Genomic DNA, 27,416 nt, shown 5'->3' with positions numbered 1-27,416 from the left:
GATGGGGAAACTGAGGCAGAGCAAGGGGAGGTCAGGGGTAGAACCTGGGTCTCCTGAGTCCTACTCTACTACTCGGCAACACTGGTCCTAGGCTGAGAACTAGCAACTCATTCCATGCAGGCAAACAGCTCCAGATGGGCGTAATGACTGTCCCCCTGTAATGCCCCAGGCTGCATTCAAACCAGTAACCTAGAGCCCCCGCCACACAACCTCCTCCCACGAGCCCTTCCAGGCCCCCGTGTCCGCATCAGAAATTTCCCACGTTTTTCTTTTCATTTCCAGGGACGCTGGAAAGCGCCAGCACCCAGGCCGGGAGTTCCACACCGGGGACCCGGCCGCCCTGCGCCCGGCACTTTCATCTGCCCCCTCCCGGGCCGGAGAAGCAGTGGAGGTGGGCGGAGGGAAAGAGATTTCGAAAGGTTTGGGGCCCCCTCTCCTTCCTCCCCAAGAACAACGGCACCTCAAGGAATGACACAGCCAGGCTGAGAGCTGAGGGCCAAGTCTGCTGCTGGCGTCGATCTGGAGCGAAGCCAGTTTACGCCCGCTGGGGCTCTGGCCCACGTTGCCTCAGAGCCTTTCCAGCACTCGGAAGCGTAGCTGCCAATACAGCCCCGCTGCCCCTTCACACAAGGACACTGGGCAGCTGCTTACAGCGCTCCAGTCCCACCTCTGTCACTGACCTGCTGGGTGACTGTGGCTGGCTGTCGTGCCTTAGTTTCCCCTTTGGCTGTGAGCAAGAGGGCAGGGACTGTCTCGCACTCTGCAGTGCCCAGTCGGGGCCTTTCGGTGCTACCGTAATCCTGTGGCCTAGTAGGCAGAGCGCTGGCCTGGCACGCAGGTTCTAGGCCAAGCACTGCTTGCGGGGTGACCTGGGGCAAGTCACGGCCCCGGGCCGTGCCTCGGTTTCCCCCACTGTAAAAAGTGGGGAATCATCCCGGCCCCTTTTGCAAAGCGCTTTGAGATCTGCTGGTGAGACGAGCTAGGGCTCGTTTTATCGGATTATTAAGCAGCTCTTCTCTGGGTTGCTTCTGCATGCGAGGACTTGGCTGACTTCGGGGCTTGGGAGCAAGATAGGGAGCCTTTCGCCTCCAGGGCGCTCACCCCCGGCCTGCCCTGAGGCAGTAACAGCTGAACGCTGGGACCATGTGTGAAGGAGATGGCTGCATCGGGGTGCTTACAGGCAGGATGACAGCCAGCTGTTGAGTGACGCCCAGAGCCCCTGCTCCACTGTCCCCAAGCCTCGGCCGCACACCCCTAGCAGCAGGGCCCGCCGCTCCAAATCCCAAACTCCCCCAGCCGAGGGCCTGATCCTCCGACTGCTGGCGCCTCGTGCAGCCGTGTGCCCAAGCGGGCGAAGAACGCCAGCAGATCACAACGGCTGCGTGTGGCGCTCACCGACTGCACAACGCGCAGGGCAAAGGGCGAACGTCAGCTCACGACTTGGCTTTTGCTCGGGGGCCTCTGGTTCCTAAGGATGCTGGCGCAGGAAGGGCTGGGGGGGACGGGGACTGCTCGGCGGAGCCAGGGAAAGCTCCGTTTTGCAACACACGGCCGGGTTACCAACGCTGCCCCGGATAAACACACAGAACCACCCCACCCCGCAGAGCGCTCGGCTTCCCCCTCAGCCCAGACTGCTGCTGATTTCACGGGCTGTAAACTCCTAACACGGACACGATGCTGCTCCTGCCCCCGCCAGCGCTCGCTGCAACATACCAAGGCCGCAGGGAGGACACTCTGCGCTGGCTCGGCTCTTTGGGAATTTCCTCGATGACGGTGGTTCGGAAGCTCCCCTCCCCCCCGGCATCCCGCTTCTCATGGACTTTGCCCGTGATGTGACGCTGTGTTTTCACACACGTCGCCCCTGCCCCGGCCTCTCCCCCAGCCCACAGGCAGCCCTGACATGCAGGCTGCCCGCAGAGCCCCCCAGGGGGAGAATCTGGTGAAAGGAAGAGGCCTTTTGCCTGGAGAACCTGCCCATCTCGCTCACTTGGTGCGCTCCTGTCCCTGTTCGGTGCCCATGGCGTATGCAAATCCCAGGGCAGAATCTGGCGCGAAGTTTAAGCCTCTTTCTCCCACTTGTTTCTGTACCTTCCTCTGCTACTGGTTAACCCAGGGCCTGATCTTTACTTGTTCCTCCAGGGATGGGATCGGGGGGTGGGGGGAGGGACTCAGACCCTTAGACTATACTCCCCTTCCAGCATCAGGAATGGAACCCAGGTGTCCGGACTCCCAACACCCCTCCTACTCTGACCACTAGACCCCATCTCCCCCAACTCCCAGCTGGGAATAGAACCCAGGAGTCCTGACCCCGGAGGCCCCCCCGCCCCCCAGCTGCTCTGGCAACATTGTGACTTTCCACTACACTTGTGATCCCTGCACACAGGGCCTTGCCTGGCCCTCGGTGTAATTTAGAGCAGCCCTGAGGTTGCTCTAACTCATGCTTTGCTTCTCACAGCCTCGTATGGGCCGGGGGAAGCAGAGACTAGCCAGAGCACAATGTGCTCGAGCAAAGTCCCAGATCCACCCCCTATGTGGGGGGCTGGGAGCAGGGCGAGCGCCGGATGCTTAAGCCAGGGGAGGCCCCGGGATGAGGGCTTTCTCAGGGGAATGTTTCCTGCCTGAATAGGATAAAGGAGCCTCAGCGTCATTGAAAACCAGGCCCCAGGAGGTTATCCCTGCCCCACCATTCCAACTTGCTCCTGCTTTGCCTGATTTTTAGCCACCTCTGGGGCAGAACATGGCAGCTGTTTAACAGCCCACAGCAACACCCCAGGCAACGTAGTGCTGGAGTACAACATACCCAGCCCCAAGGGAGGTTTATGGAGGGTGAACACCATCTACCTCCAGTTGGGACTGGCCAGTACAACACCCCAGAAAGCACCAGGAGATTGTGAGTGACCAGGTGCAGCCAGCACGCTTGGCGTCACCCCCACAGAAGGGAGAGCGCCCCCTAGGGGCACCTCCCCAGTGCTTTCCAGGAGAAAGGTCTTGAGGTCACCAACCCTGCCTAGCATACCAGCCCGGCTCCGGGGGAGGGGGCCGGGGTCTATCCCCGTTAGCCCTGCGGGGCCAGCCCGGCTCCGGGGGAGGGGCCCGGGGTCTATCCCCGTTAGCCCTGCGGGGCCAGCCCGGCTCCGGGGGAGGGGCCCGGGGTTTATCCCCGTTAGCCCTGCGGGGCCAGCCCGGCTCCGGGGGAGGGGGCCGGGGTCTATCCCCGTTAGCCCGGCGGGGCCGCCCGGGTCCGGGGGAGGGGGCCGGGGTCTACCCCCATTAGCCCAGCAGCAGACCCCAAGAGGGACGCCCCAGCCAGGTTCCCTGATGCTCTTTAGCTGGTGATGAGGCCTGTGACTCCAGGAGGTGGCGATACACATTGGGGCTGGCGAGATCACTCGTGGAGGGGCTCTGTGCGTCCCAAGCCGCCCCCCCCCATCCCGCCCCCCTGCCCCGCTGTAAGGTCCTTGGTCTGGTGACTCACCTTCCTGCTGCCTTGGCAGAGCTGGGCCGTCAGCAGGGCCAGAGCCAGGGCCAGTCCAGGCACGCAAAGCCTGGAGAGAAAACCAGAGACGCTGCCATTAGCAAGAGGAGGTGCCCACCCTGCTGCTCCAATGCCCTGCTCCCTTCGGTCTCCGTTAACCCCTCGCTCTCCTGGGCAGCCCCCCTTTATCCCAACACCTCCCAGCTGCTAATGTTCAGTGGCTGTTCCACACGCAAATCCAGGAGGAGGAGAGGTGCCCAGATCTGCTCTTCACGGTAACACAGGGGTGTCTACCCGCTCCCCCCCCCCCCCCCCGGCGGGCCGCCCCCCCCCTGCATCTCTGCTATTGGCCCGGGTAATCTGTTGTACAGATTTTACCCAAACCAATCACAGCGATGCTTTCTTGCCTTGTGGCTAGGAGCCCCTGTTCCTCCACCAGCGCCAACGCTCCAACGCTCAACAGCAACCCTACAATAACAAAGCTGTGGCCACTCCGCCAGCATTCCCAAGCAACCCCCACAGCTGCAGCACTCAACCGCAACCCTACAATAACAAAGCAGACTAGAGGATCACAACGGTCCCTATTGGCCTTGGAGTTTGGGAAACTATAAAAGCAAAGCATCCTGCCCCAGCAACCCTACCATAATAAACTTGCGCATGCTGCCCCTGTACTCACCGGCTACCCTCCAACAACAAGCCTGTATAGGCAGCCCCAACGCCCAGGAGCAACCGGAAAACAACAAACCGGTATGCCCATGAGCAACCCTACGATAACAAACCTGTCAAGGGCTCCAGCGTTCGAAGCGGCACTCAGAAAAGCACCTCCAACTCAGTAACAGTTTGGCGACAATTTTGTGTCGCTGACAGCCTGGGCTGGATTTGAACCCGGAGCCTCGAGCCACCTCCCATTCCCAAGCCGCCTGGGGGAGGGGGGAGGCGGGGTTTGAACCGGCATCCGCGTAGCGAGCAGCTCCCTACCCCAATCCCACCACGCTCCTTGACCAGCACTAGAGACGAACCAGCACCCTGGAGATGAAAAGGTCCCGTAATCCCAATTCCCGGGGGCATCACTGCTGAATAATTCAAAGCGGGGGGAAGGCAAAGTTTGCTTTCCTAATGACCACGTCCAAAGTCACCCTGGAGCATACAGAGCTACGAATAATCTGGAGGGGGGCCCAAACCAAGACCAGCAAAGGCCTCCCCTTGCCCATGCACCCTGGAACTATCTGAACGGGGGCTCCCATTTGAACCAGTGACCTAGTTATATTCCATTGCTACCTCCTGAGTCATCCACTCTCCTCCCGGACGATGAGTTCACATAAATTGGCCAAGCATCTTCTCTCTCTCTCTCTCTTTTTTTCTCTCCTCCAAACAGCAAAATAGCAACTCGTCATCTTTCTGACCCGCTCGTCCCTGCTCAAAGCCCCCCCCCTTCCGGGAAGAGCCCCCTCACTCCTTTCAGCACGAAAACGCGAAGCAGAACTGCTCGTGAACCCTGAGTCAGCCGGGGGCGGCTGCAGCGTTAACATAACAGAGCGAGGGCCAGTCTGGACAGCACATCTTCGCCCGGGGGTTGCGGGAGGGGGCCGCAGCTCCAGTGCAGTGAGGGGGGAGCTGCCCCAGTGCCTGTCTCTGGCTGGCTGGACGTTACAAAGCCAACCGCTCCTCCCAAGAGAGCGGGAGTGCACCGTGCCCTCATGGCTAGCACGCCAGAAGACCTGCCTTCTATTCCCAGCTCTACTGCCACGTGACCTTGGGCAAGTCACAGCCCCGCTCCGTGACTCAGTTTCCCCCCTCTTTAAAATGGGACTAAGGTTATCACCCTCCTTTGCAAAGCACTTGGAGATCTCTGGACATAAAATACAGGCGAGGCATCATCATGGTGACTAGACGAAAGACGGGTGGGGGGAAGCTAGACGAGAATACGGGCAATAGAACGGTAAATCAGTGCCCGTTCTTCCAAGACCCCTGCTCCTTGACAGCACCCTCAGCCCGTGTCTAGGCCCCGTGGACAGCAGGATGAGTGGTACATCCGCCCCACAGCGGCATGGCTCCGGCACCGCAGCTGTAGCACTGTAGTCTAGACTATCTCACCAGCGAGGGAAGAGGTTTTCTCCCACCTCTTCGAGTGGCTGGAGCTGGGTCAATGGAGGAATCCTTCCGTCGACCCAGTGGTGTCTGCCCCGGGGGCTAGGCCGGGGTCCGTGGAGAGGCCATCCCCAGCGAAATCCTGGGAGAAGCAGCATCAGGGAGGCGGCGATCAGTCACCTACCAGGGCGGCGATGGGAGATCTAGGGCTAGGGCCCCTCCCAGCCTATTATTTGCTCTTTGGGGTCTGGAATTCCTGACCCTTTTATGGACTCGCCAGAGGATCCACCAGCCCTGCCAGGAACAGAGGGGGGATCCGGCGCCCGGGGTGACTCGAGCGGGGCGGTCGCAGCACGCAGGCTGGGTTTAAGGGGCGGCGGGCAAAGGATCGTGCGGTTTCACACCCAGGTGGCACAAATGGCACCGGGGAGGCAGCAAACACGTCGAGGGGATGTCAAGAGCGGCAAGCTACGTGGGTGACTGGAGAGTAAACCCGGGCTGGGCCAGGCCACGTCACGCGTCAGGGGCCCTCACCGAGCTCTCGGCCAGCGTCTGGAGGAATGCTGACGGGGGCTTGTGACTCCTGCTGCAGCCAAGGGAGGGCTGGACACAGCCCCAGCGCCCTGCCCGTGGTGTCTGGCCCGGAGCTGCCTCTGCCTGGGAAATGCGGGGCGAGACCCCTGATCCTCCGCACACCCCGACCACGGGAGCCGGCCGAGGCCCCAGGGGTTAACCAGCTGGAGAGGGTACATCTTCCACAGCATTCCTTCAGCCAGCAGCCTGGGAAAGCCAGCCCAGCCCAGCCCTGCTCCGCCAGGCCAACAGGCCAAGGGCACGGGATATTTTCAGACTGGAGGAATATGGCCAGTGGCCACAGGCAGCACTAGGGGAAAAGTCGCCGTCCAAAGGAGACCGGAAAAGCTCTGCCCAAAGGGAATCCAACCCCCCCATCCAAGGTCTCTGATGGCGGACGAAACCAGCGCAGACATTCCAGGAGGAGTTGCACATCCGCCCACCAAGCCGAGTTCAAGGCTCCGTCTTTCCCCCGGCGAGAGCTGGCGGCAGCGCGGTGGCCCTGAAGGCAGCCCAGGGAGCTGAGGCGGTTGCGTTGCTCAATTGTTCGGGGAAGCATCCGCAGCGAGAGCCCAGCAAATGTGGGATCCAGAGCTCAGGGTGCTGGGTTAAAATCAGTCTGATCAAGGAGTGATTCCGATGCCAATTAAATGGATTCAGGGCAACGTTTTCAAAAGCACCTAAGGGTACGTCTACACTGCAAAGGAAAACCTCAGAGCCCAAGTCAAGTAACTCAGGCTCGTGGGGCTCACACTGCATGGCTAAAAACACCAGTGTAGATGCTCCTGCCTGGGCTCCGAGATCGTCCCCTCTCACTGGGCTTCAGAGCCCGGGTTCCAGCCCAAACGGGAGTGTCTACACTGCTATTTTTAGCCCTGCTCAAGTCAATTGATCCAGGCTCTGAGATTCAGTGCCACAGGTTTTTCTTTGCAGTGTAGATGTAACCTCACTGATTTAGGAGTTTAAATACCAATGTAAAAATAGGCTCCTAAATCACTTAGGCACTCTTGACATTTTAGCTCTAAAACTCATATTAAAATATCCTGCGATTCTAATTACAGTTCAGATTAAGATTCAGATCAAATTTATTAAAACACCGATTCAAATTATTAAATTCAAATGAAGATGAAGGGCTGGCCCTGCAAACATGAGATGTATTTGAACTAAGACTAAGAACCAAGTTCTGATTCCAGTAACGATTCATTTTAAATGTATTCCAATTAAGATGCAGGATTCAAATGTGATTCATTCAGATTAAAATGAAGATGTGTGTTTTTGATTACCGGATCCCAGCTTCTAAAGCCAGACGGGACCACTGGGATCCTTCGTCTGCCCTCCCATACAACACAAGCCAGAGAATTGCCCTGAATTCAATCCAGTTTGAACTCGAGCATGGATTTTAGAACAACATCCGATTTTAAAATTGCCAGGGCTGGCGAATACACCTCCACCCTTGGGGAATGTATTCATGTTCAGATTAAAAGTTTGGATTCGGAGTAGATTCAGATTCTAATTCTGATTCAGATTAAAGTCTTAAATTCAGAGCCTCAGATTGACTTCCTGGGGCTCTCATCCCAACCGAACCGTCCCCTCTATCCCCCCTGTTAGATCTCATTCAGCTTCGTGCAATGGTCTCTGGCAGTGAATTGGTGGCAAAGCCCAGATCCCAGCCGGAAGCCGGGTGCAAGCTAAGAGGGCTGAAGGTTGCTGGTCTTTCCAAGCGCCGTCGACACAGATGAACTCTCTCGCGCTCTGTGTTTATTATTGTTTCCCCCGGCTTGGACGGGGAGCTGCAGGCGTGTCGAGCCGTGGTCTGAAAGGTCGGCTTGTTCGAGAGAGCTCCGAGGAGCCGCTCCACCGCCTCGGCAGGGATGGAATTCAGTAGCCACGGCCCTTGGCCCTGAACTCCCCTGGAGAGGGCACCTTCTTCAGCGTCTCATCTGCTCCCAGCCTGAGAAGCACCCTGGGCCCACCCTGGTTCGAGCCTCAATGTGGAGCCGAGATCTCTGCCTCTCAGAGTCTGACCCGGAAACTGTTCACGTGTCCCAAATGGCTGATGATGTCGGATCGCGACATGCCTCCCTTCATGACGCACTGACTCGTGGTCCCGTAGCAGGACTCCTACTAGAAAGTCAATGCCAGAACATTTCCCGTGTACCTCCACTCCGCGCTCAGGCACCAGCCCTTCCGCTGCTGCTCACACGACCCTGCAATCCGGCTGCTCCTGGGTTAAACAGCTCAGGATGGTAGCACAGGGTCTAAGCAGAACTCATCCAACTAGCTAGAAGAATCTGGTCTCTGAGAAAGAGGAAACACTGTTGCAACTTGTGTTCTGCAGCTGTCTAATTAAATGCACGCTGGACGCAGAAGCCTGCAGGCTTCTGTTCTGCCGCCTGGATGCTGACGGGAAAAAGAGGAGGCCTAATTCTCTTCTCTATTACACTAGTTTAAATCCATATTGGGCCAGATCCATAGCTGGTGTAAACTGGTGCAGCTCCACTGATGTCTATGAAGCTGCAGCCAATATACATCAGCTGAGAATCTGATCTACTGACAATGGTGTCACTCTGGATTTACCCCAATTTATGTGTGATCAGAGTCAGGCTCAGAGACGGACGTCGGCTCGCAGACACTCCCTGGGTCTCCTTCTCCGCTGCCCGGCAGCCTGTGCTGTCTTTTACACCCGTGCAGATTCAGATTCAGCAGAGATCTACTGAGGATCTGGCCCCAGTTCTGCTAGCCATCCTGGCTAGAGCTGGGCACTCCAGGCTGTCCGGGGAAGTTTCACGACATTTACCAGGAACGTGAAGGGAGCTAGCGGAGAAGGAATGTGGGCAAGGAAGGCCACGTCCCAGCGGACACTATCTGGGTTGCCATCTGAGCACCAGGAGACATTGTGGAGCCGACCAGCCCAGCTTGGGGCAGCATCAGGCCATACAGGAGCAGGCGCTGAGCATGGAGCTCGCCAGCGAACAGGTCCCCGCATGCAGTGTGGTGCTCAATCTCGGCCTGACACGGAGCGTGGGATGCTGGGCGTCGGAGCTCCCCGTGGGCGCAGTCTCTTGGCTCTAGCTTAATCCGCGGCCCCTCCATGGGCCCCTCTGCTCCGAGCAATGCCGGAGGCATGGCTGCCCATTTCATCTCGCGGGGACGTGCGTTGTGCTGGACACCAGGGGCTCGGGGCAGGGAAGCTCCCACATCCCTGATGCAGAAGTGAGCTGAATTCGCTTCACCCCCGCGCTGGTCGCTGATGGTCCCTTTTCGGTGCATTTTGTGTCCTTGTCACGGCAACGATGCGAATACATTGGTGCGGGCCGGTCTCCTTTCACGTCCCCATCCCGTTCTAGAACTGATGCCACCACAGGTCACCAGCAAAATCAAACCTAGGAACTGCGGCACAGACTTACGCTACAGCAGCAACTCCACTAGCTAGCAACAGTAGTGGGCTTTTATCCTTTAGCTGCACCAGCCCCCAGAGGGAGAGACGGGGGCACGTACCCAGTCTTTTAGGCTGCCCCTACATAATAGGACACTATCCCCAAAACTGTTTGCCAAGCCACCGCCTTGGCCTCACTTCCAATTCCCTCATAAAACTCACTCCCCCTGCAAACCTTATGAGAAGTGAGATTTAAAGGGGAGCCACCACCGTCTGTCCATGCCCTAGAGCCAATCCAGAGCCCCAGGGACCGACTGAGCTGCCGTGATTTCAATGGGCTTTGGATCAAGCGCTTTCTAAGTGGCCGTATGAGCCTATTAATCGTCCCCTGATCTTTACCTTCTTCCCTTCACCCTGGTTTTTGGTCTGTTAATGGCCCTCACGTTACGCTCCGCGGAGCCAGGACGGATCCTCACTTCCCAGAGGCATTTAGCACCCGGCCGGCTTGTGTGTCCAATCCATGTTCTAAAATTCCCTGTGAACAGCTGGGACCCCTGCCTTGCAAACCCAGCCGGCTGCGAGCATCCTTCTGCCCTTGGGGGTGGGGGAACAGCCTCAACAGCGGGCGGACCCACGTTGGTTATGTCTCAGACCCTCGGTCTCGCTGGCTCAGCTGACAAGTAAAAGGACGGGCTTTCTACCCATCAGCCCCACACCTTCCCCCAGGCTCGTAGGAACCACGCCACGCTCTGTGTGGTTTACGCGTCATCCCGCACGTAACCGAGGGGCTGAGCCAGAACTGAATCCGCCTGATCCTGAAGCTGGGCTGGGCTAATGGGAATAGACAGACACCCGCTGAGATGGCTCCGGGGGGCTAGCAGGGTAAGTACTCATCCGTGTCACTAAAGGAGCTCTGATTCTACACGTGCACATACACACACACGTGTGTACACACACATCCCCACGTGTGCACACACGCGCACGCCGATGTCTGGATAAGAAGGGGCCATCAGTTGTCACTTTTCTGACCCCGGCCGCCTGGTAACACCCAGTAAGCAGGAGCTGGGCGAGGGAGAAGAGAGGAGTTGCCCCGGCAGATCAGACTGTCGGCTCGTCACGTCTGGCATCCCTGCCTCCGGCAATGGCCGAGACCTGATGCTCCAGACAAAGGAAATAAAAAACATTCCACACTGCACCTGGCTGACTGTGCGGCGTGGAACGTGGGGAGGTGAGGAAGGAGGGAATTCCCTCCTGACCCCAGCAGGTGGTCACTCGCTGCCCTGAAACCTGAGATCTGATTAACCATGTTACCTGAGCTCGCATGGCTTCCATGCATGGGCCAGTGAACAGGACACGGGCTGGGAGGCAGAGAGCACAGGAGGAAGGATGGTCCAGTGATTAGGACACTAGCATGGGATTTGGGTTGGCTGGGCTCAACTCCCTGCTCTGACACAGCCTCTCTGTGTGACCTCTGGGCGAGTCCCTTAGCTGCTCTGTGCCGCAGTTTCCCCATCTGTGCAATGGGGATAATAGCACCGCCCTGCCTCCCGGGGGATTGTGAGATACACGCATTGCAGACTGTGAGTTGCTCAGATAGATTATTCCTGGCGCTGCCCTTGACTCACTGGGTGTGCTTGAGCAAAGCTGTAAAGTGAGGGATGAAATGGCTGGAGCCCTATGGACACAGCAAGCCACATAAATAAACTGAGCAGGGGTTGGCGCTACTTCCTGCAGCAGTGAGTTCCACAGATTGACTGAAGTCCCCGTGCTTCGGATTCCAGGTCTTTCTCTTCCCTACCCCACCATATCTAAACCTACAAAGAAGCCCAGGGACTGTCCCTCCTTACCGGCTGATCCAGCCTCCATGCACAGACCCCATCCTGCCTCAGTTCCTTCCTTTGAGGTGGAAGCTCCTTGCTTTACTTCTTCAGATGACCTCCTCTTCCTCTCAGCATCTGGGCTGTCCTGAGAGTCCCAGGACTTTTTAAGGCGTTCTCGCCTCCCTGCATAAAAATAGTAAGAGACAAAAGTCAATTGCTGTATATGCCCTTTACCTCCACCTTAAATATTGCCCACGCCTCCAGGCAATTCTGGTTTTAAGGGTGGCTCTGTTCTTAAACCTAACACTGAACCCCTTAGGGACATTTTATAATCAAAGAACCAGCTGCATGGGGGAAGCATCGTTGCAAATGTGGGTACACCAAGGCTCTCTGCTGGAAAGAACTGGGAACTGCTCGCTGTGTGTCTTAGATGCCACACTGCAGTGAGGATTCTTCATTAGCTCAGGTGGCAGAGGCCTATGCTTTCAGAGAAGGAGGATGGGACTGATAACCCTGAGGCTACTGTGAGGTTCCCAGTCATCTCAGGGGCAGCATTGCCAGCCCCCAAGCATTCAAACGCCAGGAGACAGGCCTTCAAAAAATCATGAGATTGAAAAAAAATAATGAAGTCTGGGATCTTGTTATTTCCTTTCTGGGTTTAGAGCCTTTTGGGGGGGGTGACATGTTCCAGCTTTTCTTTCCAAACATGAGGGTTAGGAAAGGTCTTTTCTTATTGAAATAAAAGCTGAGAGCTCATCATCACCTGACTCCAGGAGCTGGGGCTTTAAGGAAAACGACAAATCTTGCGAGACTCCCAATAAAATCCCAAGAACTGGTGCCTTGCCAGTGGCGGCTGCGATTATCAGAGGGAACGCGCCTATCCTTTGTCACGCCTCTTAGCACAGCGGGTGTCACTCAGTGAGGGAGGGTTTCAATGGGACGGGTGCTTACAAAGCGTGGGATTTTCACAGGAACCTATGGGAATCGGCCGCCCAAATCCCACTGAAGTGAGAGTTAGGCACCGGACTCCCTTAATCTCCTTTGGAATTCCACACCTAAAATGCCATTGGTGAGTTTGGTGACCCGTGCCCCGGGGAAGGAGAGGGTGCGAAAGGGCATCACCAGGCTAGATCCCAGACCGTGAGATCTCTGAGACGGCAGAGCGGCTCTCCTGAGGAACCCTGAACAGCAGCTGGGAAATATCGAGCACAAGCGTCGCTCCAGTGCGGGTCCCCCCAGCAGACTGGATGGGACGGGCTCATCCCATCTCAAAAGTGGGCTTTATTGAGACACCTCCAGAGGATCCAAGCCTGGGCTGGGGAGGACGGGTCTCCTGGGGACGGGACCGGCTTCTGACATACTCCGGCTCAAGAGCAGCTGCTCGTGGATCGGTTGCCTCTTGTCGACGTCCCACAAGGTCGTCAGAAACGGGGGCCAGGGGCTAAGATCTCGTGTGCAGTCTCCACGGGCCAGTTCAACCCTCGAGGGGGGGGGCAATTAGTGCCAACTACAGCCACCCTCACCGGCGCTCGGCTCCCTGGGAACGGGACCCACCCGACCTGTCTGAGAACGAGACTGTCGCTCCTGCTGGCTACTGCTGCTCCGGGCTGGTGTCCAACGGGTAACCTAGGGGGGTGGGCGCTGCAGCCCCTTCTCAACCCACTGAGCCATCCAGCCCCCTGCCCCAGAGCCAGGGCCCGTCAGGGACCGTGTTATACAAAGGGGAGGTCCAAGGCAACCAAGAACCAAAGTTGGAGCTGCTGCTCTCCCAGATGGTCCCGTCCAGGGAGGGCAATACACAAGCTCGGCTCTTCCCCCAGCCCTCCCCCCCAGCCTTTGACATAAGGACTTTCTATTAGATCGAAATTCAGCACAACCCTGAGACTTTGCCCCCTGGTTCTACCCAGAGCAATCGCTAGGAGGATCCACCCGCCTCGTGCCAGGATCCTGGGGGAAAGCCTGGCCCCTCCAGGCAGGATGCTGTCAGCCCGGGCTGGGGGCTTCTTTCTTGGCGCTCGCCTCTGCGTTTTGTGGAAGGAATCTGAGTGGTTGGCAACGCGCTGCAGCCAGTGGGACAAAGTCGGTCACCGCACAGCGGGAGCCAGCCGCCCAGAGCAAGCCGAGATGTACACAGGCACAGACACACACACACACACACAGACCCACTTCTGCTCCCGTGCACAGCGACGCGGACCCAATCTAGAGACACGGCGCACACGGACACACCGCCTGGTACGCCCTGTGCCCCGGGTCACCATTTCCCCCAGTGCAGAGTGGGGGGCTGTGACGCTCCCCAGGCGGAACGGCAGCTGGCACGCCCCCGGAGTTCCCTGCCCCTGCAGGGCCGAGGTCCCGTCCCCAGGCTGTGGGGGAGGATGGCTGCACGCTGTTCAACTGTCCCGATAAAGAATTCCCTCTGCAAAGACCGAACTGTTCCTTCCTCCGCTTGGGGCCACTGCTCCTTACCCAGGCTAATTCCATCCTTCCTTGAAATGGCTCCCTTGGAGGTATTTATAAGCTTCGATCACTTCCCCTGAGACTCCAGCGCTCTCAGGACTAGGAGTTTAACCCCTTCCATCCCTCCTGTTACGTTTCACCGCCCAGCCTTGAAATCGTCTTCCCGCACCTTGGGCCGAGGTGCTCCAGATGGGCTGGCACTGGGACTACCCCGCCCTTACATGTGACCCCTCTCTGCACCCATCCGTCTCCGAGTCAGTCCCTGGAGCACTTCCCGATAAGCTCTGCTCTGTTCACACGGTAGCATCACTGAAGCCAATAGGGTCCCTCTGGATTTCGTCCTGGGTCGGGGAAATCAGAATCAGTCCCCACAATGCATTCGCTACCAACCCCCTAGGTCTCGGGTGTATTGCATCCAGGGCGCTGTCCCTCTGCGCCTGTCCTCTGGCTGAGCGGTTGTGCATTCATCAGCACTGGATGCAGACTTGGGGCCCGATCCTGATCTCAGCGGCGCTGGTGTAACGCCGCTGTCATCCACGGGACTTGGGCGCAGGAGGGTGGGGTCAGGCCCTGGACTGCAGGTGAACGTACTCCTCCCTCTAGTGAGTGTTGAGAGAGACAAGGTGGGGGAGGTAATATCCTTCATTGCAGTGGTTCTCAACCAGGGGTGCGGGGCCCCTTGGGGGGCCGGGAGTAGGTTTCAAGGGGGCTGCCAAGCAGGGCCAGCATTAGACTCGCTGGAGCCCAGGGCAGAAAGCTGAAGCCCCACTGCCTGGGGCTGAAGCCCGGGGCCCTGAGCCCTGCCACCCAGGCCTGAAGCTGAAGCCTGAGCAACTTAGCTTTGCGGGGGCCCCTGTGGCGTGGGGCACTGGGCAGTTGCCCTGCTTCCTACCTCCTAACGCTGGCCCTGGCATTTAAGTACAGTTGTCGTGGCAGAGATGGGCAGTGGAGTTTTTAATAGTATCTTGGGGGGGCCTCAGAGAGAAAAAGGTTGAGAACCTAGGCTTTCTTGAACCAACATCTGCTGGTGAGAGAGAGAGGCGTTCAGGTTGAAGAAGACGAAAGTTTTGTCTCTTTCACCAGCAGAAGCTGGATCCAAACGAAGAGATCACCTCACCAACCTCGTCTCTCTCAGATCCCGGGACTGGCACTGCAGACAACCGCTGGTTGTTGTTGGATGGTGGCACCTAGACACCCATCGCGCTGAGCACTGCGTGAACAGAGCAAGAGACAGTGCCTGCCCCAACAAGGACCAGACCAGGCAGGCTCTTAGCTTGCATCTCAATTGCTGCCACCTTCTCCTCTCTGGCCCGGACAGATGCCGTCTGGCCTCGCTCAGAGACATTCACGAGGCTGTTGCAAAGATGGTTTTCCTGGCCCGTCGCTTGGCCCCTCTCTGCATCCCTCCACTGGCTCCCTCTTCTCCATCGCATCAAACGTCGGCTACTTGCCTTCACTTTCAGGGCCCTTCCCGGCCCGGCCCCTCCCTCCCTAGCATCTCTCCTGCGCCATCGAGATGTCGACCCATGATCCCAGCTTCTGTCGCCCATGTGATGCATGGGCAAATGAGCCCCTTTGTGCTTCCTCCCCTGCTGCTCCTCACCCCGATGGGGGAAGCTCCCTGTCAACATCCACAAAACGACCCCCTTCTAAACCCCCTCAAAACACTCCTTAGCCCGGGTGGGGCAGAGACTGGCTTTTTGTCCTGCGTGTGGTTCTTTTTCTGTTTTTTTTGGGGGGGGGTGTCAGTGTTGGAAGGACTGAAAAAGTGGGGAGGGGGGGACAAGTTTGCTTCGGCCGCCCCTTTGTTATGGTGGAGGCAGGACCAGGCCAAATCTGAGTGAATGGCGTTGCGACCTGGCGCATGAGGTCACAATGCTACATAAATTTGGCCCAGCCACCCCTATGTGGCCAAGCGAAGAGGTTTTGCTGGGGGGCCACCTGGCTGTGGGGGACCTGCTCCCCTCCTCCATTGTGCCCCTGCTGAGTTCAGGTTCTCAGAAGTAGGAAGACAGTGGTCCTTTGGCTTCCCATCTCTGGCACCCAAGGGTGCAAGGGAATTCAGAATCCAGCCCCATTAGACAATTTCTCTTCCTGGGTCTTGTGCTGTTACGTTTAGGTTCCCAAAATGACTAGGGGCGGGGGGTGGAGGGGAGTGCAACTGTTTCCATAACAACCACAAATGTTTTTGTTGCTATTTAAAATAAACCCCATGGTCGCATTTCTATTTACATTCAACTCCCTATTTAAAAAGTCATCAATGTAAATCAGCGCCCCAATCGTGGGGTCGACACTACACATTGCTGGCTCAGATGCTGCGGTCAGTTACTCTTGGGTAAAATCAGACCAGCTGCCCTGGGCCTCTGGCCGTCTCACTGCAAAAACAAGGTGCATTTTTATATTGAGCCGGCCGGGAATTTCACCACTAAACGATTTTTTTGCTAAAAAACGTTGATTCACCAAAACCGAACCTGTCGGGAAGGGGCCCGTTTCCACCAATTTCCCGACATGAAAAAAACCTTGGGGAAACGTTTCCAAATCTCCCATTTTGCTGCTCTCGGAACAAAAATTTGCGGTTGGGCGGTTCGACGTTGAACTTAATTTATACTCAAGAAAGGTTAAAAAGGGTCCAAATGGAAAGGAAACGTTTCAATCGACTCAAACCGAAAATGTTTTCCGTTTGTGAACATTGCTGAGAGTTCGACTTCTCGTCCCGATTTGGGCTGGGAATATGTAAAAAAACTCATGACACAGGGCTGGCGGGCTGGCTCAGTGTACAATGTTAGCAGAGACAAGGCACAGGGGTTTTTACCTGCATGTAGCTAGCCCAGGTAAACTCCAGATGGGGAGTATATTACTGAGCCTGATTAGCTCCATCAAGGTAAAACCATTCCTGCCCTGTCCACTAGGATTTTATACTGAGATCCTATCTTGAGATAAACCACAGCTTCCTGTAGTGAAGACAAAGCCGGATTGTCATTTACAACGCCCTGGCAGAGCAAGAGGGCCTTAAAGTAGGCGTGAATTACAGTTACACTTAACCCCTGGCTCTTAATTAGCACTTTCCATTAGTAGATTTCAAAGCGCTTTACAAGGGAGGTGGCGACGATGATCCCCGTTTTACAGATGGGGAAACTGAGGCACAGAGCCATGGTCACCCAGCAGGCCGGTGGCCGAGGCGGAAATCGAACCCACGTGTCTACCCACTAGGTCACACTGCCTCTTTTTACACTGCTACAGTGGGCCTTAGTGAGAATTAGGCTCTGTTAACTTTAAGGTAGTCATGCTAGATGTGAGATTTTGGCTCTGTCCGCCGTTGGCCATCCAGCCCCTAATCCATGCTCTGGTATTTTTATCTAGTTGGGATGTCTCCAGCTCCTCGTTATGTGGCACTCGCTCAGATGGCCGAGTGGGATCTAAATACGCCGCGCCCGCTGCATTCCCCTTTAGCTTCCCAAATCGGTCGTGACCAAGCGGGCGATTAGAAATAGCACCATCTCTCCGGGGCGTGGGAGCATTCAACAAGCCACGGCCAGGCAGCAGGACAACCGCTCAGCCAAGACGCGTCTCTGCCATGCAAAGAGCCCGTAACGGAGCTCATGCTTCTAACGCCTGCTCGTTGGAGCGCTGTCAAACAGCCTGGAATAAAGCAGGTCCACACGCCACCGCCCCACCCCGAGGGACCCCCAGATCTCAGCACTAAGGCCTAGCAGCATCCATTGCCTCTCTCTCCAGTCACTGTGCCCAGGCTCTTATCCCGCCGATCCACTTCCCACGTCACTGGTGAGAGGGAATAGACCTGAAGTGTCCTGAACCCGACCTGATCTGGCCACTAAGCCACACGACCGCCCTGTACACTGCTTGAGAATCAGGCCTCGCTGACTGATGGTTGTGCCAAGGCTGGCAGGACTAACTCCCTGGCATTGCAAATTATTCATCACTCACCCTGCCAGCTCTCTGATCAGCCCAGCCTCCGCCAGGAACTCCCAAGCCCGGCGCGAGCCATTCCAGAACCCTGGACTTCAAAGGTCCGTGTCTATCACGGTCACCTGAGCAGGCGCTGCTGTGGAGGAGGAGGAGGATGTGTTTAGCCTCAGGAAGCATCTCCCCAGCCTGCCTGTAATCCCGACCCGGGTCTTTCCTTCTCAGCCCGGCCTAACCTTGCAAATATCCACAGGATCAGGGTGTGGCGTGGTGAGATCGATCCCTCACTACAGTGTGCATCGCCATCCCCGTGGGCCGGGCGGCCGAAGCCTGAATGAGCCTCTGAGCTCCCCTCTCACCTCCTGAGACAGTTAGGGGGGAAGGAAATAGCTCAGTGGTTTGAGCATTGACCTACTAAACCCAGGGTTGTGAGTTCAATCCTTGAGGGGGGTCATTTGGGGCAAAAATCTGTCTGGGGATTGGCCCTGCTTTGAGCAGGGGGTTGGACTAGATGACCTCCTGAGGTCCCTTCCAACCTTGATATTCTATGATTCTTCCTGGGGTAGGACTGAGCCACACTGGAGATCAAGCCTACACCTGTCCTTTGGAGACACAGAGCTCTCCAACACTGTCAATCCAGCAGCCCTCACCGTCAAGAGGGAGACGATCCCTCGTCAAGGTTTCAGAGGAGATTATGCAAAGGGCAGAAAGAAGCGGGGAGACTTCACGCAGCAGGTTTTTGTCTGTGAGGAAAGCAATTAGCGCTAATCACTTTGGAACCAGATCTCTGGGCTTGAAGACATGATAATGTCTGTCCCCAGCTGCCTAATGCCTTAAGGGGCGGAGGGCAGGGGTGCTTGGCAGGCCTGCCGAGGCCAGTCGGAAAAGTGAAGGTTGTTGGGAATTGGATCAGGTTGTAAGTGATGTTTCACCCGAGATACCATCCAACAGGGGTCACCCATAGGCCCTCTGATCTGGCCCTGGATTTAAGGGTAAGGCAGGGAAAGATATCATGCCTGCCTCTCCTCCTATGCCCTGTTTAGCCACTTCTTAGCTCTCAATGCTTAGCGCTTACAGCACTTTTCAGAGATGAACTAATTAACCCTCCCCAAGGCCTCCGGGAGCAAGGACAGCCTTATCCTCCCCATCGCACAGAAGGGGAAACTGAGGCATAGAGCGGTGCAGTGACTCACCCAGGGAATCCTTGTCAGAGCTGGGATGAGAACCTCGCTCTTCTCAGACCGCCCAGTGACTCTCCCCCTATCTGAACTGTCCTTCGAGCTACGAGAAACCCCCATAGCTGCGCTTGTCAGCTAGCCGGTCCAGGAATGCCGGCTGTGAAACTTTCACCAGAACTTGTTAAAAATGTGGACACGGTATTAAAAAGGGGCTGTATAAGAATGACAATGGGAGCGTCTGTATTTGCTCCGTCACTCGCCACAAGAATAAACAGGGGTCAAAAGACCAGGATTTAGCAATCTCTGTGTCCAACTGGGCTTTCATCCCTGATGCTATTGAGGTACTTAACATTTTTTTCACTTTTGACTGTAAAACCAGACTGGTCAATTTCACTTCATGTTTTTAGTCTGTTTCACTTTCTGGTTCTCATAGGTCAGGGCAAGTTTATTGTGTTTGGGTCTCTGGTCCCACAGAAAAATTAAAGAAAAAGTGTGACAGATGCTAGTCCCATCCCTTACTGCACTACTGCAAAGGGACCAGGTGCCACGGTGATGGGCGTGGCATAGGAAACAGATAGAACAGAATTTTTGAGATCATGATATTTCCTATTCCAGACCCTTTGAAAATCCCACCTGATCCTAAATTGGTGATCTAAACTACCAGATGCTTCCTCTTTCAACTAGAAAGCTGGAAAAATTGGAACCCGATCTGAACATGCATTTCACACGCCCCAAAATTTGAGATGTGGGATTTTGCATTTGGTTTGTTATAGTGAGAAAGCCAACCATGAAATTCAGATTCCAAAACACACCAGGGCTTGGAAGAGTTTTTCTGGGTGGGTCCCAGATCTGAGTTATGAACTGAATCCAAACCCCCATTGTTAAAGAAACAGCCCTGCTCGGTTTTGTTCAGATTCAATAGCGCAAAGTTCCTGATAACCTCATATGAGCCACCAGTCCTTTGCAGCAGGGAGGTGGGGAAGGGGAGGGGGGAAAATATGCTAGAGGAATTAAGTGTCTGGGGAAAGCAGAAAGACAGATGTTTTCGCACAGAAAACAGGAGGTGATTTGCAGATAAAGTTGGATGCTGTGAGCTAACTGTCTAGCAAGCCATTTTAATAACACACAAAAAACAATGAATAAAACCAATGCTGGATGCCAAGACAGCTGATGCCTAGTGGAAAAAACTTTCAGGAACACTCTGTATGGAAAAGATCCTGCCTTCACTCCTTTTATTGCTCTCTATTATTGAGGGACTCGAGAACTTTTGCATGAGAACTCAGGAATTTGGCTCCAATGCTTATAAACTCCCTACCTGAAGTTATAACATCACAGTCATTTCTGTGGCAGTCAACTACAGGACTGCCAACTGCAAGCATCCTAAAATCACTCATCAGGCCCCCCCCAAAATCATCAGATTGGCTTAAAAATAATAAGATTTTAAAATAATAATGCATTTTGAGTTCTTTTTATTTGCTTTCTGGAGTTTGAGCCTTCAGGACACACTCAGGACACGAGCTTTTATCTGCCACTGTGAGGGCTAGAAACCTTCTTTTTCTTTTAAACTGAAGGTGAGATTCTTGTTCTGTCACAGGACTCCAGGAGCTGGAGCTTTACAAAAAAACCCACACCAACTATCACGATAAAATGTTAAGGGTCGGCAATGCTGCAACGGTGACACCAGAAACGAGAAACATGATGTCAGGAGGGAGAAGGGGAGCCCCAGAGAGCAGCAAACACCCCATTTTCATGCAAATTGTCCTGACGGTAATAAAGAAAAAGGGAGAGGAAAACCCTCCATTATAACTAGCCGGCTCAAAACAGGACTGTTTGCCTGGAGACATTTCCCACACCGCATTATGGCCCTTCTGCCTCTTTCTCACTGGACAAGCTGTTTCATGTTCCCTAGTAACTAATCGCTGGACAAGAGCAGTGGTTCGGTCCTTAAACAAAAGCCAGGTCATCACAATAAAATGTAGATCCGTGATCTTTGCAAAGAGCGGGGAGGCCCTAAGAGGGGAAGAGAGTGGCTCTAAGCCATCCCCCTCCTCCCCTGATCTTTAGCCGGACTCAGGGCTGGGCCAGCCCATGTCATAACTTAGAGCAGCCTAAGGGTTGCTCTGAGCCACACGCCCCCTAAGGATCTTTACACCAGCCAAGGACTGCTGGAGCACTTTGCATTATGGCTCCACCTCCTCTCTCCATCGGCCCCCTGTACCTGGTGGGGTATAGGCAGCATAGAGCTGACCAATTAGTTGGGAGAGTGATGAAAAGGGGGTGTAGCTTGGGACCAAAACCCAGTCCCAACTCATTTTGTCTGGCCCATCCCATCACATATATGGGGCCTGATCAAACGCCCTCGGACTTTGAGGGGTTAAGGGAATCCAATTTTGCAGCCTGAGCTTTATCGCCCATCCTCCACTCTTCCCCAATGACTCAGGGAGGCATTTTCCCCAGCTGGTGCTAACAGATCACAGAAGTTCAAAGCCAAATTTCCAGAGGGGCCTTGGATTTTTAGTGCCTTAGAGGCACTGAGCACCCACCACACCAATCAGAATCAACGGGAACTGGGCCCCTCCAGCACCCCGTCGGCTGTCGCAAGTTGGGCCCCCCAAATCACTAGTTACTTTGACCCTGATTCAGCAAAGCACCCGAGTACCATTTATCCAAGCGCTTAAACACAGGCTTAGCCGAACGGGGATAGACTTGAGAACAAGCGTAAGTATCTCAGGTTCTAAGGCCCAGCTCTTCAGCTCTTCAAAGGGATTTCGGCTCCTGACGGCCACTGATTTCCCTTCCATCCATTGAGCTGGGGCTGAATAACCTGCCTAAGGGCCTACGTTACGTGTCAGGTCTAGGACTAGGCCCCAGAGCCTCCGGATTGCCACAACGCCTCCCTGGAGACCCGGGGCTGTTCCAATTCATTATGCTCACATATGTTTCTTAATACTATGACGTCCTCTTTTCTTGGAGATGCGCTGGAAAAGGAGACAAGGCGCCGGGAAATAAAGCAGAGACCCGGAGACAAGAGGAAACGAAGAGCCAACATCAAGAGAACACTCCCTCTCCAAGCCAAACTGCTCCGCTTAGTTCAGTCCCATTAAAAGTCCCTGCCCTCCGCCCTCCTTCGGTTTGACATCTGCTTTACAAGGCTGCTCAGCACCAGCGGCCAAGCGCGGCTCACGTTTTGGAACACAAGAAAGGATTGCGTCTTCCTGAAGCCCAAGAGTTTCAGATGAGCTCAGCGTGGGGGGCGGGTTGCCAAGATCTTTGCAAAATCTCACCCTGGGAGCTGGTGGGCGCTGAGTGCTGTGGAGAATCTAGCCCCAGTCGTGGGTGCCGATCCCCTGGAAATCTGGCCCTGAGTTCTTGGTTGAATCTACCTTTTCATCTTAACAATCTCACCATCTGCATTACAGCAGAGATCGCCCAACCCCGGTCCTGCAATCAGATCTGGGTGCAGGCCCACAGCCAGGATCACGCACTGCTGCTGAAAGCACCTGTAACCAGCTATACCAAGCACGCAGCAACGAATCAGCTTCCATCCACAGGGGGACAAGGGCCGTTCAGGAAGAACGTGATGCCAACTGGTGCAAATCAACATCCGGGGCAGAAACGTCACTAACAGAGCTGAGTGGGCCATGGGGATTTTTATCCCCCCATGAAACAAACATGAAAAAATTTCTACCAAATGTTCCAGGTTTTCCCTCACAAACTGGATGTCAGCAGGATTTCTCTTGGTCTTAAAGTCAAGCGGCTCTGTTTTAAGGGTACATCCACAGTGCAAAACAAAAGCCACATCGGCGAGTCTCAGAGCCTGGGTCAACCCACTCCCCCCTTTCTGGGTTTCACAGCCCCAACTCCAGCCTCAGCGGGAACACCTACATTGCCATTTTTAGCCCTGTGAACCCCAGTCAATTGACCCGGACTCTGATACTTGCTACCACTGGGTTTTTTCTGTAGTGTAGACGTACCCTCATTCAGTCGTGTGTTATAGACACGTGATACATGCAAGATCCCTTCTCAAGAGGGCGCTTGACTGAACGTTCTGGTCCACACCTAGTTTTTGTGCCTTATGCTGGGATAGTTTATTGCCCCTTCCTGTAAGCACCTTTATACTGGTATAACTAGGGGAGGCTTGTACCGCTTTAACTACACTGGCAGAGTACACTTTTGTAGAGAGACAAGCCAGTTTGTTAGCAGGGGTGGGGGCTCCTGCAATGCAAAGCTACCAGAGCATCGCCGGGGTGCATAGGGAAAAATCCGGTGTTGGGCATGAGCCCATATGGTTCTTTCGTCTCGACTTTCTTTGATTCCCACGGATAGAGGTGTGAAAAGGAAGCTTCTAAATGTGATATTTAGGCTAGCAGCGCATTTACTCCAATCAAAGGAATAAATACGCAGGGAAATGCTATTTGCTTCTCATCTAATAACGTCTTGGGCACCATCTCTTATGTGTCGGGACGGCACCCAGCACAAAGGGTGGCGCTCCAGAATACACAGAATAATCCAGGTGCATGTAACCATCAATTAGGAGGGATTTTATACTACAGCAAAGTCATCACACACACACACACACACCCTGCCCTGTCCCGGGCGTGGATTGCAATCTGAACATTGCAGGGCACTGAAATAGCTTTGGCTTTCCATTCTCTTCCACTATAAACAGAGTTTGTTCCGTTCCAGTCCGCAATTAGCAAGTTCCACTGCACATTATTTTGGGGACCACTCAAAGCTTCTGGGGCTGCTACCGACCTTAGACTCCAGGAGATTCAGGATCGATATGGACTCCGTGCTGGTTCTAAACTGACTTGGACAGAGGATTTGAGGGCTCGGGGGCAGGATTTAGGGTTAATGGGTGGGCAGGGGTTAATGCTGGCATTGCCACTCAAATGTACACTTAGAGGAGGCATATAATATATCCCCATATCCTTGTGAAATAATACTTTGCTCTTATAGATTGCCTTACATCGGAGGAGGTCAAAACCTTTCACAGCCAGCCGGGATCTGTACTCCCCACTCAGGCAAACTTCCCATGGGAGCCCGTGAGACCCTAATCAGTAGTACTTCACAACTTCTCTATAAAAGCAAGGAATATTCTCCCCTTGGGAAAATAGAGGCACAAAACCAGTGATGTCAGCTCTCCTAATTTAACTGAGAGTCTTGAGCTATTTGGCGCTTTTCTTGCAGCCCCAGCTGCTGGAGTCACGTGAACACATCAGAATCTCAGCTTCCTGGTTGTTTGGGGTTTTTTTTAAAAGTACATTACTAGCCCTCATGGTTATGAAAAAAGCTTCAAGTTGTGAACATCAACGTCTCAGAATCCCGAGGCCTTACAGAAATCCCGCAACATTTATTCTTTTCTTTAGCAATCTCATCATTTCTAAACTAATCTCATGGATTTTTTTTTGCAGCAAGCGGGGGTGGAGCGATGACTCATAATTTTCAAACACTTGTCATTGGCAATACTGAAGAGCAGGCAAATGACTTGAACAAGGGCACGCAATGGAAGAACCGGGAAACGAACCCAGGTGTCATGACTCCCGGTCCCTGATCTGATGATTATACAAACACTCCTCTTTCAAAGCGAGCTCTAGAATGCAGGATCCCTGACAGTCTATCCCAGGGGTAGTCAATTATTATTATTTTTTTGTTCAAATTCCAAATTTCTTGGTCAAGGTATAGCCAAGGTCCAGACTCCAGTGAAAATAATAAAAAAGCCAACAACAATAATGATAATACTAAGCAAATAAAAAGACTGTGGGGTCTGGAGTGGTCAAAAGTGCCTGGAGGTCCAGATTTGACCCGCAGTCTGCCTTGTTCTAGCCACTATTACAGTGCATATGCACCAGAGAGAACGCACACAAACACATTTATAGTGAAGTCATTTTTTTTTTCCACCAAGCAACTCCACTCCACATGGGAGCTTCCCAATCAGCACATTGCAATGTAGTGAAACAATCTGGTCTTTATTCGACACATGGCTCTATAAAGGGAATTTTGCTGGGAGTTGACAGCAGGTGGGTTCTGCAGTAGCATCACCGCCTGCCACCTCCCAGAGGATTACGGCCCGCTAACATTTTCCCTCGGGGATTAAGCCGGGCCGTGTGAACGACAGCGGAGTCCAGCCCGCGTAGTCCCGGAAGGACTGAGGTTCCAATCACCCCAGCAACAGCTGCAATGGGTGATACGCATCAAGAGGTGGTTTTTAGGGTCTTTTGGGGAACAGAGCCATGGGCTGGGTGCGACGGGCTGGCACCAAATTGGGCTGAGATTGAAGCAATGTGTCCCATAATAATATCTATCTATCGCAGAGAAACGACCCACATCCCACGCTTGCACCTAGGACCACCCGGGCTGACATTGAGGACGGAATGGGAGAGATGTCATAGGTTTTACTCTTTGAGTATATCTCGGGAGGGTAGTGCCAGCCAAACGTGGCTATAGATCAGGGTTTAAAAAAAAAAAACAGCACCCTTTAGGTTTCTTTATGCGACGCAGGGTCCTTTTACGTTTCTCTCAACACAATCCTTTTCCCTTTTAGTGACAACAGCAGAGCTGCCAGTGGATTCCACTGCTCGGATTCCTCACTGGAGTATCTTGGAAAACACAGCCCGGTAAATACCTGGACCCACAGGGTAGATCTGTGCTGGGCCCAGAAATGGCTAAAGGCCAGAGCTCTGCGTGTACCTTTCTCTTCCCCTCTGTAACCTGTCCTTGTTTGTAAACATTCCCCTCCCTGCCCCCTTCCCTGAGCTCTTTGAAATGAAAGAATCTGAAGTATTTTTGGATGCCAAAGTGAAACAGTAGAATGGCGTTTTGCTGTTTCCTACTGCACAGAGAGGCCCCAAATCAATGGGGGGGGGGGGGGGGTTGCATCAGGTCCAAAGCCTTCAAGTGTGAGAACCACAACTGGGAAGGAGAAAACTGTTGGGGGGGGGGGGAATTTCTCACTTGCACATTCCATAAAAAATGTTTCGAGCTATTTCCCAGGCAGGGAGGGGGCAAAGCTTTGTCTCTGCAATAAAAGTAAAAGCAAACTTGATGGGGCGCTTTTTTTGTGTGTGTGGCTTGCGAAAGCATTGCCCCTGGCTCCCATTGGCACGTTCCAGCCACAGCTTTCAACACACCCCAGCGCACACAAATACACACACCGTGGTAACGATGCCACACCCACGATGGGCAGAAAAAAGGGGAACTTTAAAAAGCCGGATTGACTTTTTGTTAAGCCTCTGGTGTCTGAAATATTATGAACACCCGCCCCACCCCACTGCTTTTACAACAATCCGCCCAGGGGTTCTTTCAGGCGGACATCAGTGCAAGGCGAAATATTACTAGCAGATGAAAGATTCGTTTGCAAGCAAGGGTGGTACAACAAGACCCGTTTTAAACACACACACACACACACACACACACACACACACACACACACACTCGTTTCTGGCATTTTCTGGGGAGTAGCAGCTAAAAGATAGTCTCAAAAGCCCAACAGGTGTATGAGAATTAGCCAGCAGCACACTCAGGCAACAGGTTTCAAACTACAGTGAAACTGACCCAGTTCCAGTGATTAACAGGCAGGGGCAATCCACTTATCTACAGAGAATAATCAAGCCGCGTCACTTACCTTCTTCCTGAAGCGCTCCCGAGTCCCATCCAGGGGTTGGGGCGAGGGGGCTGCAGACTGGACGTTTAACCCTTTGGCTCTGGGGTTTGTTTTGAGAAAGAAATATGCTCCTGAAGAAATATGGGGGGGGGGGCAGAGATTAGATAGAGGGGGTGTATGGGGATAGATAGATAGAGGAGGTGTATGGGGATAGATAGATAGATAGATAGATAGATAGAGGGGGTGTATGGAGATAGATGGGGTGTATGGAGATAGATAGATAGATAGATAGATAGATAGATAGATAGATAGAGGGGGTGTATGGAGATAGATAGATAGATAGATAGATAGATAGATAGATAGAGGAGGTGTATGGGGATAGATAGATCTAGAAAAGGGGGGATGGAGGGATAGAAAGAAACAGGAGATGGAGATAATATTTTGGGAGGGAAATCCACAGAGTAGCTGGTAACGCCAGATGTTTTGTTTGGGATCGAACAGTGGGTTCCTTTTCCAAGGCAGAAAACTCGCTTTTCCAGCGTCTCCGGATGCCCCCCGTCCAGCCCTGGTGATCCCGGGGAGGTTGCGAGCCCCTCACCCCGCTTCTGCTCTGCGCCCACCTCCCCGTGCAACGCGGGCAGAGGGGTCCAGCGGCCGCTCCGGACTTGGCTGTAACTTTCTTGCTGCCGGGCGGCCCCCCCCCTTCGCACCCCCGCCCCCAAGCCGCCGCGGGTGGGTGCACCGGGGCCGAGTCACCCCGCCGATCGCTGCCCCGGCTCCTTGTGCTCCTCTCTCCGCCGCTGCCCGGCCGCCGGACCGGTCCGGGGGCTGGTCCGTTCCAGCCGGTCCCCGGGTGCAGCCCCCCGGGCGCGGATCGCAGCAGCAGCCGCCCGGCCAGCCCTGCCTCCTCCTGCCCCTTCTC

General features: G+C 54.4%; 1 protein-coding gene across 1 annotated transcript in view; it reads right to left on the bottom strand.

Annotated features, from left to right (window-relative positions):
- ADAMTSL4 (ADAMTS like 4) overlaps positions 1-26,697 on the bottom strand; it is a 32,860-nt gene extending 6,163 nt beyond the window's left edge. Inside the window, exons 1-3 of the mRNA XM_024210824.2 lie at positions 26,516-26,697; positions 11,360-11,515; positions 3,476-3,545 (exon numbers count right to left, since the gene is read on the bottom strand). Of these exons, the coding sequence (XP_024066592.1) occupies positions 3,476-3,545; positions 11,360-11,391 (102 nt within the window). The 5' untranslated portion in view covers positions 11,392-11,515; positions 26,516-26,697. The remainder of the gene's footprint in view (positions 1-3,475; positions 3,546-11,359; positions 11,516-26,515) is intronic.
- Positions 26,698-27,416: the final 719 nt, after the last annotated feature.

The sequence above is a fragment of the Terrapene carolina genome, unplaced genomic scaffold, assembly GCF_002925995.2.
Source record: "Terrapene carolina triunguis isolate 2854851 unplaced genomic scaffold, T_m_triunguis-2.0 Scaffold227, whole genome shotgun sequence".
Taxonomy (NCBI): Eukaryota; Metazoa; Chordata; order Testudines; family Emydidae; genus Terrapene; species Terrapene triunguis.
Note: the sequence above shows the minus strand (reverse complement) of the source record. Positions and strands in the feature narration are given on the sequence as shown.